Here is a 15,397-nt window from a genome sequence, read left to right on the forward strand (position 1 = left end):
TCCCTAGTCCTGCACAACCAAAGCCCTAGTTCTTCCTACCCTTGGTGCGATTTCAATGTTGGTGAGGAGGGCATTGGTAGTGACTGCACACCATGCTATGCATCAGATAGAGGTGGTGGAGGTGGAAATGTGCTGGGAACACAATAAACTGCCTGTAAAATCTGCTCAGAGACCAGATTTCCATTGCTTCTTGATTTGAATATGCCTTGGGTGTGCTCAGACATCAGTCAGGCCCTGAGTTTTCATTGAAGATGATTACACTTACTAGTCATCTTAGTGAACTCTTTGTATGGATGAGGGCACAAAAAGGGGAAAGAAACCATCTATACACATCAGGTTAGCAGCAGATTAGGTCACTTATGATGGTGCCTGATGGAGAGTTCTGGTTCATGTTCTTCATTTCTATGCAGAGTTGTAGTTTCAGATTAAGCTGCTGGTGACCTAACTTGATCTGTGGTAACAAGAAAGGTCATTTCTGCAAGGCAGTCCAAAAGTGTCAGCTCATCTCAGCACAGCCTGGTTCCTGAGATATGCTCCCCTCCATTGCCCAGTGCTAGACAGGAGCTGATTATAGGGGGAGGAAGCATGGTTAGGTTCTGGTCTCTTGGCTGTTGACTTGTCATGTAGCAAATCCAGGTGGAGTCCCATGTACAACTGGTTCTGCAGCTCCACCTGCTGCTTGGCTTGAGTTGTGTTGGTACAACCCTGCTCCCGGACCTTGCCCTTAATGTGACTGCTGCTTTAGGCACTGTTTCTTTTACAAGCTCTAGGTTTACTGCAGGATCATAGAATCCTGGAATGGTTTTGGTTGGAAGGGGCCTTAAAGCTCCTCCAGCTCCAACCCCCTGCCACGTCAGGGACACCTACCACTAGAGCAGGTTGCTCCAAGCGCCTGTGTCCAACCTGGCCTTGAACACTGCCAGGGATGTGGGGCATAGCACTTCTTGGGAATGTCCTGATGAAGCAGAAGTTCTAAAGGTGGTGTCCGCCACGACAATGTTCTGTATTTTGTCAATAAATGTGTCAGAACTTGTTTTCCTGTGCTCAGGATGATAACTTGGGGTTCCACGTATGTTCATTCTTCTTTCAGGGGTAACTTATGTAAATGTGGATACCCTGAAAATCAGCACATAGAAGGCACTCAGATTAATACCAATGAAAAATGGAACTACAAGAAGCACACTAAGGAGCTTCCTACTGATGCCTTTGGGGACATTCAGTTTGAAAACATGGGAAAAAGAGGAAAGGTAAGTGATGGTAGTAAGGGCATATGTCAGGCCCCTGTTGGGAGCTCTGTATTCAGAGTCCTAAACTCTCTGCCAGTGGAACCCCCTGAAAAGCAGGGAAGGGGAAGATAAAGTTGATTTTATTCTAGTGGGAATGAAAGGTGTTAGGCTACAAAGGAGACAAGCTGGTTTCTCAAGCCCTGTATGTAGGTAAGAAAGAATAATTTCTCTGTTATTTGTTTCATAGGCTGGTGATGGGAAGGCAAAGAGGTTCTCTGTTTCCAGGCTTGGCAGAAGAAGGGGTGGATGAGGCGGTTGCTTGCTTTTTCTGGGAGCTAGTTTTATTGCAATTGGCCTGGAATGCAATTGTGAAGGTCTTGGGCTAGGGGGAATTAATGTAAAGCTAGATCTGTGCTGTCTCTCACTGGGACTCTGCGCCCTGATTATGTCAGTGTGTGGTCCCTGTCTATATGGAGATGTCATGGTGTTGAGGCGTAACTTAGTACCCTGCTACCCATCTTTAGTGGTGACCCTAACATGGTAAGCTTAAGTACCTGAATGGTCAAGCTCCTGATAAAGATACTTTGTTCCTGACTGCTTGAGTTTAACACCACCATAAGGCTGGGTTTTTGGGCAACACTGCACCTTTCCAGTGTGGACTAACTTATGCTTTAGAAAAGGAACAGTGTGAGGGTGAACACCAGTGCAACTCTTGGCACAGGAGTATGTGTGACATGCTTTGTCTTTGAAGGTGCAACAGGATCCGGGAGATAATAATCCACAGGGATTTCATATCTGTTTGGGGTGTAAGACCTCTTTTCGGAGGATCTGTACTCTTCAGTGCAGAAGCTGCACTTACATGCTTGCTACTCCATAAAATCATCACTTATGCTTTGTAATGGCTTTAACATGGGGCAGTATGTCATCCAGTGTCTGCCTACAGAGCTGCTTGACCTATATTCCCCTCTTCCCTAGCTGCTGTGTGTGCAGATCAGTGCAGTCTGTGGGTGTACAGTGCTCCTTTCCATACAGTCGTATCTTAGTCCTTGGGCTGGCCACTCTGTGGATGTTGTGCAATGCTGGAAAAGGTGTTCCACACCCTCCTAGAGCAGTTTTGTTTGGAACTTCCTCTAAGTTTTCTAGCCAAATCTCTTGCTTAAAGGATACCCGCACAGAGCATCCTGCTCAGGCCCATAACTGATAGAATACAGACTACTTCCCAGGGTGGAGATCCTACTATGACAGTAAATTCAGTGGGGATCTAAGAGAGCAGTGGAACTTCAGGGGTTTTACTCTGCTGGATTTTAATCTTTTCCTGTGTTTTTCCTTGGTGTGGGGACAGGAGTGGAGGGGTGGGAAGAAGAGAAGAGCTGGCGTTGCTGTTTGTGATGATTTATAGTGATACTGTGTGAGGAGTCACATGTGGCTGAGCTCATCTGTCTCTTCTAAATGAGTGGTATTTACCAACAGTGCAGCTTGCTTGAGACAATCCAAAGAAATGAGGGAAATCAGAGCATGTTATGTAAATTCATTGAGTTTGGTTTATGCAAAGTAGCAGAAATGAGGCATTTTGGTGGGAAAGAAGACTGAAGGTTTTGAATCACGATTAAACCAGATCCAAGTACTTAACATGTTTCTTGATATGAATCTTTTAGCTTCATACTGCTGTGCTGTAAGCTGCTGTGTCCCTTTACTGAAAGAAGAAATGGCTTTCTCTATTGCAGCATTTCAGAGTTCACAAAGCTTAAATGCTCTTTCCTTAGGCTGTGTTCCCCTTCCCACCTTGCAAATCAGTTTGCCCATAGTTGTTTCGGAGGACTCTCAAGGTCCTTGTGCATGTTTCAGAGCATACTTTGTTCAAATACTGCATGTAAGTCTCCTAATCTATCCCATCATGGAATCACATCTCTGTTCTACATTCTCATTCCATATACTTCAAGGCACCTGCTGCTCTTAAAACATGGCAAAGCATTTTCTCTTGCTGTTATGCGTGATGGGGAGGACGCCAAATCCAAGGTAACCTCAGAATCACCGACTGTTATCAGTGAGGGATGGGAAGTTTTATACCCTGCCTCGTGCTTTTTAGGACAGATGAGTCCTAAAAAGCTCTGAGCAGAACTGTTAGATATGAACAGACCTACTTGCATGCTTACTTTTTCTGCTCAGATCCTGCAACATCCAAGAACATTGCAGTTGCTGTCTTTTATGTTCTGGTACCCTCAAGCTCAAAAATGCTTCTCTGAAGAGCTTTCTTGAGCTCAGGGGCTGAAACACTCGGCAGTGCCTGCGCTGGAGGGTTGGATCGGTCATGGTTGGCGTGCACCAGGAGATGGCACCGTTGTACCTCAGAGAAAGAAAGTGCCTGCACGGAGGGGATTCAGCTGCTTGAGCAGAGCCTTGCCAAGGGTTCAAGCGTCAGATGTGCAGTTGCTAGTACCTCGTATGAAACTTAAGTGTAATTGAAGCGTGTTTGCAGTTATACACCGTGATGATGTAGGAGAGAAGCTGTATGAGCAGCTTGGCTGCAGCATCTTTTATTTGGTGCTTGCTTTATATGAAAACAAGAAGTCATTCAACTGGAAAACTTAATGGTTGGTGCAACAACGGCAGTCATACAGATTCAAGGTACTTTGTGGATCAGTAAGGTTTAGAGAAATATCTTCTAACTACAAAGCTAACAGGATTTGGTGTGGGGATGGCCCTGTGGAGCAGTTAATCCTTCTGGTTTGAGGCTTTATGGGTGGAGAGGCCCCCCTCTCCTGCAAAACACACCAAGAAGCTGATGCTTCTCAGAGCAGAAGCTGTGGCAGTCCCTTAGCTGTCCTGTGTAGCTGCTGGAGCCTGTTAGACTTCCTCTGTGATATGCTTTTCTGAGACGGATGGGATAACTGCTCCTGGGAACCTGTCCTGGCATACATCACCATGTCCTTTCATTGAAGTTAAATGCCTCTCAAGATACATAGAATCACAGAACACCAGGTTGGAAGGGACCTCAGTGATAATCTGGTCCAACCTTTCTAGGCCAAGCATGACCTAGACTAGATGTGCCAGCATTCTCCAAGCTGGTTCTTAACTGTGTCTAGTGTTGGGGAATCCACCACTTCTCTTGGGATATGATTCCAGTGACTGGTTTTTCTCCTCTTGTCTGCATTTGGAATCTGCCCATTACCCCTTGTCTTGTCCATGTGAAAAGAGTTAAGGGTGGGGTTTATGCAACAGCATTTGTGTTGACAAGCTCTGATTGCCTTAATGCCATAGTCTTTTGAAACAAAGTCATGTTGTTTTCAACTGCCTCAAGACTTTACTGCACCATCTAGTGAGGAATCGGACTGAACAATATTCTATATAGGTTGCTTTGCATCTTCTGTAGCTTAGGTTGATGCTTGGGAGGCACCAGTGGTGTAATAGGCACTTCTGGAGGAGGAAGTGATTTGTCTTTTAATGATGGTACTTGCCATGTTGTGAATATTTGACTTTTTTCAGTATATATTTGTATTAACATAGATACGGGAGAATGATCGTGGTAGTTTGGAACTTAAACCAGCGTAACAGTAAATAACCTGGGGAATGTAGTTCAGTTTGTTTTGCTGTATCTGTCAAGTAACGTGCAGCTAAAAGACACTAAGTGAACAATCAGTCAAACAGCATATAGAAGAAATATGGCCATTTTTTTGTTACAGTGGTTTTTTGTAGGGTACCATTTGGAGTCACATTGCAGAAATGAAAATAAGACTCCGGTACCTCAGGCACTCGTTCTAAACACAGTAGTTGAAATATTAATCCTAGTGTACAAGAAGCTAATTTATTGTTTCAAACCAGACTCAGGCTAGAGCTTTTGCAGCATCAAGTAGACAGCTTTACACATGCTTCTATTTTCCTACTCTTGTGCTGGTTTCAGCTGTTTCATGGCAGGAACAAATCTCTGTATCAAGTTGTATTGGGGGGGGAGGCGTTAGGAAGGCTCTTTGTGAATAAGTGATAGCTTAGAAAATAGACTTTAAAGTATTTCTTCATGTTTTGCTTAAGAAATATTTGCTTATCTGGTAACGTTGGTTGCCAATTCCCTCATACGTGCGTCTTGAGAACTTAAAAGGCTCCATGCATTTATTACTCCTGATCTGAGATGGCTTAAGCTATCTTAGGGTTAGTACATCTGGTACTGACCCCTTAGCCCGGACTCAGATTCTTTCTTCACGGAGTTCAGACCGTGGGCAGCCTAAAGAAAGGTCTTGCTCAGAATCCTGCCAGCTTGGCGAGACGTCTGTTTCAGAGCTCCCAAAGCCTGGCAGTGCTTGGTTGAGGAACCAGCTTTAAGAATTGGATGGCGACTTGCAAATCTGAGCAGAGCTCATTCTGTCTACTATTTGTTGCTTTCTATTGAAAAGAGAAAACAAACAACAAAGATCAAACATGGGCATTTCTTCCTCACACACAGGCTTCAAGCTTTACTACCTATTTAATGAAGTTACGGGTTATACTTAAAATGCTGTTATGGGTATATGTTACAATAGGTACACCATGCACGTGGAGCCTGGAATTTATAGCTCATTCAGTTAAGGCTTAGTAGTGTAATCAAAATACAACTGTAATTATTAGATCACTTAGAACAATGCTACCACTCATCTGTGATCTAACCTATAATTAGCATTGGTACAGTTAAAATTGTTATACCATAATCTTCCTCAGTGTTGTGTTCATCCTTCCAACGTTCCTCTGAACCCTGGGATCAGTGCTCCTGCCTTCCTCTGCTTCAGAGGAAGGTGGCTTGGGTGCCTGGGGGGAATAAAAATGCTTTAGAAGGAGACACAAAGGCTTCACCTTTTGTCTGCTGGCTGTTGGCATAAGACTGTTCATTAGAGATGAAAGCACCATGTTCCCAGCTATCACTGTTTACTTCTTGCTATGTTTGTTCTTTTCTCTCACCCAAGTACATCCGCTTGTCATGCGACACAGACTCTGAAACACTCTATGATCTCATGACCCAGCACTGGCACCTGAAGACCCCAAACCTTGTCATCTCTGTCACTGGGGGTGCAAAGAACTTTGCCCTCAAGCCCCGGATGCGCAAGATATTCAGCAGGCTGATCTACATTGCCCAGTCCAAAGGTAAAGACCTGCAGATGTGCCTGTATGATTTTACTGCTGGAGAGGCAGCAGCCCAAAGGATCAGCAGGGAGGCAGAGCATTCAGGGTTAAGAACTAGTCATGAGATGCCCATGGGAAAGTAAGGTAAGTTGGGTAGCATGTCTTTTGTGTTTAACTGAAGAATAAATGACTCTTGTGAGGTAAGGTCTTGAGAGGGATATGGGATGTGGTATCCTAAAGGTACTGCATTAGGAGGGTGGGTGTTCCACTACATGCCTCCAGGTTTTTGGACGTTTTCCCCAGGGGCCTGGATTTTCACAGGAGGCACGCATTACGGGCTGATGAAGTACATTGGGGAAGTGGTCAGAGACAACACCATCAGTCGGAGCTCAGAGGAGAACGTGGTGGCTATTGGCATAGCAGGCTGGGGCATGATTTCCAACCGGGAAAGTCTGATCCGCAGTGGTGATACTGATGTAAGAACCATGTCTGGGTTGGTGGGAAGGGGGAGGCTTGGCTCTCAGTTATACAGGTTATGTCCCTGCCTGACCCTTGCTCTCAGCATAACAGTATCTGTGCTAAGCTGGTGCTATCAGCCACGTGATGTCTGAGCTGAGCAGTCAGTCAAGCTCTGCTTGTATGTCTGGCAAAGCAGACCTCAGCAGAATGCTTTCCAGTGCAATGTTTGTGTAGAAGCACACTTGTGTATTCTTGACCTGGCCTACTGTGTCCTCAGCAATTCAACCTGGGCCCAGTTTTCCTCAATATACATAGCAGTGAGGCAAAACATTGGGTGCTCTTCCCAGAACAGGAGGAAACCAAATGGTTCTCACAGAATCCCAGCCTGGTTTGGGTTGGAAGGGAGCTTAAAGCTCATCCAGTTCCAACTCCCTGCCACGGGCAGGGACACCTTCCACTAGAGCAGGTTGCTCCAAGCCCCTGTGTCCAACCTGGCCTTGAACACTAATGAGGAATAGTTGGTGGCTGGGGGTTCAGCTCTCTCCAGCTCATCCCTGAAGGCTTGTGCATGCTCTGCCCTTGGGTCTGTTAAACTCTGTGCTTGTGCTTCCAGGGGTACTACTTGGCACACTACATAATGGATGATCTCAAGAGAGACCCTCTCTATTGCCTGGATAATAATCACACCCACCTCTTACTGGTTGATAACGGCACCCATGGACACCCGGCGATAGAGGCCAAAGTACGAACTCAGTTGGAGAAGTACATTTCAGAGCGGGTTATCCCAGGTAGGTGTGGATGGGACGCTGCAGGCTTCCTTCTCCTTAGTTCTTGCATGCTTTGGGGCTGATGCACAGTGATTTTCTGGGGACAAAAGAGTAGTGGTAGCATCCTTTGGATGCTGAGCTGGAAGGGATGTGGTAACAGCACACCCGGCCCTCTTCAGACCAACACCCCTCCCTTCATCTTCCTTTCTTTATGTGACAGTAATCCTTTGTGAGACACAGCAAATAGTCTGGTTTAGCCCTTCCCTGCTATCCTCTTTTCCTGCTATCTGTTGGAAGCTGCCCTTGACTTCCCACCTAGCACCAAATTCCAGGTAGCTGAAGCACAACTACACAGGAGCTGAAGTAAGGCTTTTCCGAAGAAATCAATTTGTGAGGGTGATTGATCCATCTGCAACCTGCTCCTGAACCATTTCAGCTCCTTCTTTGCCAAAATGGGGAAAAAATACCCAAAACCTTGACAGGAAATTCTGAGTTAGAGGGTTTGGGGTTGGTTTGCTTTACTGTGTACCTCAGCTGAAGCATCCTTGCTTTTAGTCATGATTAAGCACCCAGACTCATGACAACTTGGGATGTCTCTTAAACACTAGCTCTTACAGTTAGGGTATTCCTAGCTTTCCTTTGCAATTGGCAGTGTGGAGACAGAGGTTCTGAATCTTGGACTTGGGATAAGAACCACGCAGTGGTCAAAGCAGTAGGTAAATACAATAAAATCACAGTTGGGGGACTCTGGAGCTCCTAAAAGTGATGATTGATAGGAGGAAACAATCATCTCTTGGAGAAGGGTGTCTAAAGGGAGCTGTGCAGGACATCAGGCAAAACTAACTCTCCATTGAAACCAGGAAGAGCTGTTAATGAATTTGGCAAAATCAACAGTAATCCAGTAGCTGTAATCATTGTACTCAGGAAAAAGGAGTTGTTCAAACTGCAGTAATGGGTTTCTTTTTCCTTTCTTCTTTTGGCATGTTTCACAGAATCTAATTATGGTGGGAAGATCCCAATCGTGTGTTTTGCCCAAGGTGGGGGGAAAGAGACTTTGAAAGTAAGTTTACTTCTTTTACTTACTTCCAGGAGTGACAAAGGGACGTTGCTTTAGGAGTTAGGACAGGTTATGCCACAAGCAACTTGACAAAATAGACAGTCCTGTTTTATTACTGAAGCTTGCCCAGCACTTGCTATGGAAACACCTTGCATTGAAGCTGATGAAGTTTGTTTCAGTTAAGGTTTTCTGTGCAAAAAGGTTCTCCTAGAAAAGTGTTGGCTGGGACAGTTTGGTTCTTCCATAACAAATCCAGCAAGGAAATACTTCTCTTGTGTTTATCTGAGCAGCAATCAGAAATGGCTTTGTCAGCCATGTAGGTATTGAGCCTTTTAGTACCATTGTGCCTGAACTTAGCTTTGGGAAGACATGGCTTGCTCATGCTCAGTGGAGATTAGTGCTTTCTTGTGATACACAGGGAAGAGCTGTGCTGGAGATACTCTGGCTCTGAGCTTGCTTCAACTGCCTCGTGGTTGGTGCTCCTGAGGACTGTGGTCTGCACCTAGTTTAAAGGTAGGCAGCTAAGCAAGGCAGGAGGGCTCTGCTGACTCTCACCTTTCTCAGCCTAGAAGGGGAGGGAGCAGGCATCACCTTCAGACAGATGACAGGTAGGAAGAGGATGAACAGCATGGAGAAGGCAGAATGAAGTTTCTTGAAACAGGATGTCTCAGTGACACTTAGGGAAGGGGGGAGAAGATAACTTCTAGTGCTGTCTTAGTGTTAAAAACCAGGATTTACCTCCCCATCCACTGCAAGAGTGAAGATGAGTGCCCTGCACAGAGAGGGTGTGACTGAGGGAGCAAAGGGACCTGGCAGCAGGGAATTCAAACTGAGGGCATGTGCAGTCAGGCTGTGTGGGAAGGGCACAGTAACCGTGAGGGTGAGATGGCTCTGATGAACAGCAAGAAGAGGAGCTGATGTAGCCTGGGCTGCAAGACCTTGAGAAAGAGCTGGGAAATGGGCTGGAATTGCAAGAAGGTAGGATACAGTGAAGAGATTATGTCAAGTGTTTGAGTCAGCAAAACTGAAGCAGGTTGTATTTATAATCCTTTCTTTTGGGTGCTCTTGGAACTACCTGTTGTGCCCAGAGTTGTGCTGTTCAGACTGAGGCTAATCAAACTGTTTGGCTTGTCAGGTGACAATGGGAATTCAAAGCACAGCCTTTGTAACCACTTTATTGCTAACATTAATCAATTGGTCTGAACCAGGCCATTCCCAGCCTCCCTGTATGCTTCCTGGGTCTTTTGGTTCCATTCACATCTGATTAATTTCAGCTTTGCCCACAGGTAGGTTGTAGGTGAATAGAGATGCAGAGTTCAGTGTTTTAATTAGCGGTCCTAAGATGAAATGAAGCATCCATTCAGGTTTTAGAGCAAACCTGCAAATGATATGTTAAATATGCCCTGCTCTGGCCCATGGATTTCTGTTTTTCTCACCTAATTCAAACCTCCAATCTCTAGTCTTTCTCCTGAATAGTAAGCTCCTAACACAGTCATGCTTCAAGTGATCACCTCTCCCTCTCCCTAGTCTATCAACGTGGCCATCAAGAGTAAGATTCCCTGCGTTGTGGTGGAAGGCTCTGGTCGGATTGCTGATGTTATTGCTAGCTTGATGGAGGCAGAAGGCACTCTTGCTTCTTCATGTGTCAAGGAGAGCTTGCTCAGGTACCTGCCTCACACCATTTCAAGGCTCTCAGAAGAGGAGACTGAAAGCTGGATCAAATGGGTAAGTGTGTGCTACTGCAGGGAGCTGGAGGAGGGTGGAGGAAACAGGAGGTCAGGAGCAGCTAGTGACTGCCAAATCGGGGATGTTGCTGTCTGGTGATACCTATAGGGTGTGTGGGGCTCCTGGCCGTGGTATATCCATAGGGATTTCAAAATGAAAAATCCCAAACTCTTATAACTTACAGGGATTGGAACAAAAAGAGTGGGAGACTGCAACCTTCTGGATAGGCAGCACATGTGGAGGCACAGGAGAGCCAAGACCAGATGTTTTGTAACTGTCTGCTCGGCATTGCTCTGGAGCACTGGCTGCTGGAGGTGTCTCTTGGCTGATGTGCTGGCTGGGGTTGCTATTCCGTGTGCTTTGTGAACGTGAAGAAGTTGGCTATTTGTGAATCAGGCCTCATGCTGCTAAATCCTGCTGAGGTGCTCAGAGACAAAGGGTTAGCACTGCTACCCCATGGCCTTTCCAACTGTAGTGATTCTGGTTTGGCATTCTTTCATTTGTTCCAGAAGTTGGCTTCCTACATCTCTTAAGATACCGATTTCCTTTCCAGACTAGGAGTGGGACATTTAGGATGAGAGGCTTACGTGGTCAGGATTTCACCACAGCAGCATCCCTACACCCTCTCCATCAGGACTTTGTTAGCATTGACTTACTAGGCTGTGTACATGTGATGCAGTTGAAGGTACAACACTTGCATATACCTCAGCAGATGCTGCTTTTACTCTTCTTTACCTCTTTGACCAGAGGTGGTCCTTTCAGGATGTAGTCACTGTTGTGATCCCATATGGAACTGTTCATTACAAGAGTGTTTTCTGCAGACTGGGAAAACTGGAGAAGTAAGGAGAGCATCTGCAAGCTTGGGTTGCTTGTGCCAGTCCTGTTGTAGCTCTCTGGCTACCTGACCTTCAGGTGGACCTGGTTTTAGGTGTGCTTCTGCTCTCTTTAAAACACTTGAGCTCCACACAAATCGTGGTGAACTTCTCAGCTCAGTGAACAAGCCATTAACTGGAGCTAATTGACTTTCTCCATTAACTGCCCAATGCTTTATCCTGGGGTCTGATTTGGTTTTCCTCCCTTGGTTAATTTTCTGCTACCCACGGTCACAGTGGGGAGTCATTGAACATTCAAATCTCAGTTGAAGCTCATAATGGGGAGTGGAAAAGGAAATGCTGCATTTAAGGCCCGTTCTCTCAGCTTTCTGCACCCCAGCCTTCATTTTTTCATGACTGCACCCTTGTGACTTGTTTGCAGGCCCCAGAGAGGGATTCAGACACTCCAACTTTTGTGTTTTCTTGGATATAAACCAAGCAAAGCTTCAGGTACCGAAGGCTGAGCAGCTGTTGAAGTTCAAGCAGCTATTGTTTCTGGCAAATCTCTTGGTCAGAGCTTGGCACTGTGAGTCCATGGGACAACCTGCTTCATTTACCCCTCTTCTGAGCGATGGGCTTGGACTAGATTTCCAGAGCTATCATCCAATCTCAATAGTTTTCTGCTGCTTTAATAAGAAGCTTACAGGGAAAAGGGTAGGAATGGCCTTTTGCAGAGACCATCCTGCAGAAATCACGTCTGAACTTGCACTTTGAGCTCTGGGGCTGTGGCATCCCAAACCCAAAGAGAAAGAACAGCCCCCTGAGCAGACCATGAGCCTCTGGTTTCCAGAAGGAGCTCTGGGAGAGTGGAGCTGCTAAAGGCAGTTTTCCCTGTTAGGCCACTTGGCCACACTCTTCAGCTTCTGCTGAGCTGCCTTGGAGTGTACCTCCTGCTGCACCCACGAATAGCTAATCATAGAATCATGGATCAACCAGGCTGGAAAAGCCCTTTAAGCTCATCCAGCCCAACCATTCCCAGCACTGCCAAGGCCACCACTAACCCCTGGCACTGAGGCCTCTGCCCCACAGGCTGTGAACACTTGCAGGGACGGTGACTCCAGCCCTGCCCTGGGCAGCCTGTTCCAATGCCTGAGCACCCTCTGGGCAAGGAATTGTTCCTCAGCTCCAGCTAAACCTGCCCTGGGGCAGCTTGAGGCCGTTTCCTCTTGTCCCATCCCTTGTTCCTTGGGAGCAGAGACCAGCCCCCTCCTGGCTCCATCCTCCTGTCAGGCAGTTGCAGAGAGCGATAAGGTCCCCCCTGAGCCTTCTCTTCTCCACACTAAACCCCCAGGTCCCTCAGCCCTTCCCCATCACACTTGTGCTCCAGGCCCTGCTCCAGGTCTTTGCCCTTCTCTGGCCCCGCTCCAGCACCTCAGTGTCTCTCCTGCAGTCTTGTTTAAGATTAATAATCTTGTCTAAGATTAACAAATCTTGTAATAAGAGAAATAGTCTTGTCTAAGATTAGTAAATCTTGAAATAATCTTGTCTAAGATTGTTTTCTACATGCTAGAAGGGGAGGAACATTATAAGGGTTGGTTATGTGAGAAGTGACCTCTCTTTTTCACAAAGCAGAAGGAGGTAGAAACTGTTCTCTAATAAACTGCAAGACATTTGTTGAAACTTAGGCTGTTACAATCTGGTTTTTCTTTATGAGTAGTTTGTAATTACTGAGATTCTATCACTTTGGTTCTGACATTCTGCATAGGGGAATCAGTTCTTTGCTGTATGTTCAGAGGAGAATTAATCTTGTGCTTTAGTGACTTGAAAATAAATCTTATAAGCTACTTCTCTCTGGACTTGATTAAATTTTAACTGTACATGGAAACAGGACTGATGGGAAGCAGCTTTGCTATGATGTGATGGGGAATTTCCTTTGATGATGCTCTAGGAGATCAACTACTAAACAGCCAAGGTTGCTTTGAAATGGAACTGTTGCTTTTTGTAGATCAAAGAAGTCCTTGAGAACCCTCATTTATTGACAGTTATCAAAATAGAAGAGGCTGGAGATGAAATTGTGAGCAATGCCATTTCTTTTGCTCTCTACAAAGGCAAGTGATTGTGTTTCTGGTTTGGTTGTTGGTTGTTTTTCGGGGGGAGTTTCCTCTTCTAAATGAATGAAACAAAGATGGCTCTTTATTTTGTAGAACAGGTTTCCTTAAGCTTCTGACACAGTGTGGAGCTTATCTTCACCTGGAGTGGTGTGGACAGGCTACAGCAACATTATGGGATGTGTTAGTGTGGGTGAGACAGAGATACCCAATCCAGATAATTAGGAAGGCTTTTAGCAAAGCTTTTAGAGTGCTGGTTTAACATCTCTGAGAGCAGCACACAAGTATGCAACACAACAGGGAATCAGGAAGCCAAGCAAGGGATCTTTTCTAGTTATGCTGTTTATCCTGTATAATGGATTACTCAGCATCCTCCAGTGTAAAATCAAGTATCTTTTGGTATATATGTTGATCATCCAGTTCCAACCCCCTGCCATGGGCAGGGACATCTCACACTAGACATGTCACCCAAGGCTCTGTCCAACCTGGAGCTTCTCCTGATGCTTCTTGCATAGGAATTCCTGCAGGATTTCTTTTGTGTAGGGGATGCAGGATACTGAGGAGCCTGAAGGATATGTTGTGCTGATCTTGGTTGATGAGGTGCTCCTAGGAGTTCATCTGTGGTTTATGTTGGACCATAAATATGCCTCTAAGCCTCCAGCATCCTCTAAAACCCAGTCAGGAAGATGTGCCTCAGTCTGGGGAAAGACACTTGAGATGGGTCTTGTCAGGTAGAGTGTCAAGAGCAGACAAGTATGCCATAAAGCTCTTCTGTCTCTGGCTTTTTACCTAGAGGATTGTTTCTCCTCTGCAGCTTTCAGCACCAATGAACATGACAGGGATAACTGGAACGGGCAGCTGAAGCTGCTGCTGGAGTGGAACCAGCTGGACCTGGCCAGTGATGAGATCTTCACTAATGACCGAAACTGGGAGGTAGGGACCGCTTCTGTCTGTGTTATGTCAGAGGCACGGGACAGGGGAGCAGGGGGAAGAGGAACATTGTTACAGCAGCCACTATCTCAGCACCCTCTGAGATTGATAAATACAAGTGTCTATTCCTCCTTGCACTGACATCACTGATTGCAAAGGTTATCTGCCCATTGCCAGAAGTACTTTAGGCCACCCAACAAAGGCAATTTCATACAGAAAAAACTGATGAAAATGTGTCAGGCCCTTAGTAGGCTTTACATGTCTCTCATGCTCCCTAATACTTGCTTTTCCATTTCTTCCTAGTCTGCTGACCTACAGGATGTCATGTTCACAGCCTTAGTGAAAGACAGGCCCAAATTTGTCCGACTCTTCCTGGAAAATGGCTTGAATCTGAGGAAGTTCCTAACCACAGAGGTCCTTCGAGAGCTGTACACCAACAACTTCAGCAGCCTGGTGTTCAAGAACCTGCAGATCGCAAAGAACTCCTATAACGATGCGCTCCTCACGTTCGTGTGGAAGATGGTTGAAGACTTCCGTAGAGGTCTCAAAAGAGATGACAAAAATAGCAAGGATGAGATGGAGATACAGCTTCCAGTAAGTGATGAACAGGGATTTCAGGTTATCATAGAATCCCAGACTGGTTTGGGTTAGAAAGGGCCTTAAAGCTCATTCAGCTGCAAATACCTTCCACTAGAGCAGGTTGCTCCAAGCCCCTGTGTCCAACCTGGCCTTGTCTCAGCCTTGTTTTACTTTTAATACACTGCACCATTTTACAAGTGCACGTAAGGGTCATTTAACCACTAGGAAAATAGGTGAGTTTGGGTGTTGAGTTAAAATTGGAGCAGTCAGTGCTCTAGTTATGCTTATCATTTATATCAGTTTAAATCCAGAGTCTGGTACAGAGGTGCCAGCTGGACATGAGGTGTTTGTGCTCAGTGGGCTGGCTGTAAATGCAAGAAAGTATGAAAGCAGGAGAGTGGCAGGCTAGGATTTGTTCCAGTTAAGAACAGGTTGGTGAGCCTGGGTCTGAGGATTTATTGCTCTTTCTTTCAGGATGAATGTCCTATCACAAGGCACCCATTGCAAGCTCTGTTTATTTGGTCAGTTCTTCAGAACAAGAAAGAGTTGTCTAAAGTCATTTGGGAGCAAGTAAGTGGAGTTCTCCTTTATCCCTCTTTGCAAACAGCACAGTGGTGTTCCTTGTCTTCGGTTTGTAGGCCTTTGATGG

General features: G+C 45.8%; 1 protein-coding gene across 1 annotated transcript in view; it reads left to right on the forward strand.

Moving 5' to 3' along the window:
• Nucleotides 1–1,090: 1,090 nt before the first annotated feature.
• The window catches only part of TRPM8 (transient receptor potential cation channel, subfamily M, member 8), a gene marked incomplete at its 5' end in the record, with an annotated part of 34,803 nt that continues 20,496 nt past the window's right edge, over nucleotides 1,091–15,397 (forward strand). Inside the window, 10 exons of the mRNA XM_010020726.1 lie at nucleotides 1,091–1,247; nucleotides 6,155–6,332; nucleotides 6,615–6,787; nucleotides 7,384–7,558; nucleotides 8,530–8,597; nucleotides 10,122–10,319; nucleotides 13,137–13,239; nucleotides 14,054–14,172; nucleotides 14,473–14,763; nucleotides 15,223–15,318. Coding sequence (XP_010019028.1) covers nucleotides 1,091–1,247; nucleotides 6,155–6,332; nucleotides 6,615–6,787; nucleotides 7,384–7,558; nucleotides 8,530–8,597; nucleotides 10,122–10,319; nucleotides 13,137–13,239; nucleotides 14,054–14,172; nucleotides 14,473–14,763; nucleotides 15,223–15,318 — 1,558 coding nt within the window. The remainder of the gene's footprint in view (nucleotides 1,248–6,154; nucleotides 6,333–6,614; nucleotides 6,788–7,383; nucleotides 7,559–8,529; nucleotides 8,598–10,121; nucleotides 10,320–13,136; nucleotides 13,240–14,053; nucleotides 14,173–14,472; nucleotides 14,764–15,222; nucleotides 15,319–15,397) is intronic.

Source organism: Nestor notabilis, unplaced genomic scaffold (assembly GCF_000696875.1).
Source record: "Nestor notabilis isolate BGI_N333 unplaced genomic scaffold, ASM69687v1 scaffold12538, whole genome shotgun sequence".
Lineage (NCBI taxonomy): Eukaryota > Metazoa > Chordata > Aves > Psittaciformes > Psittacidae > Nestor > Nestor notabilis.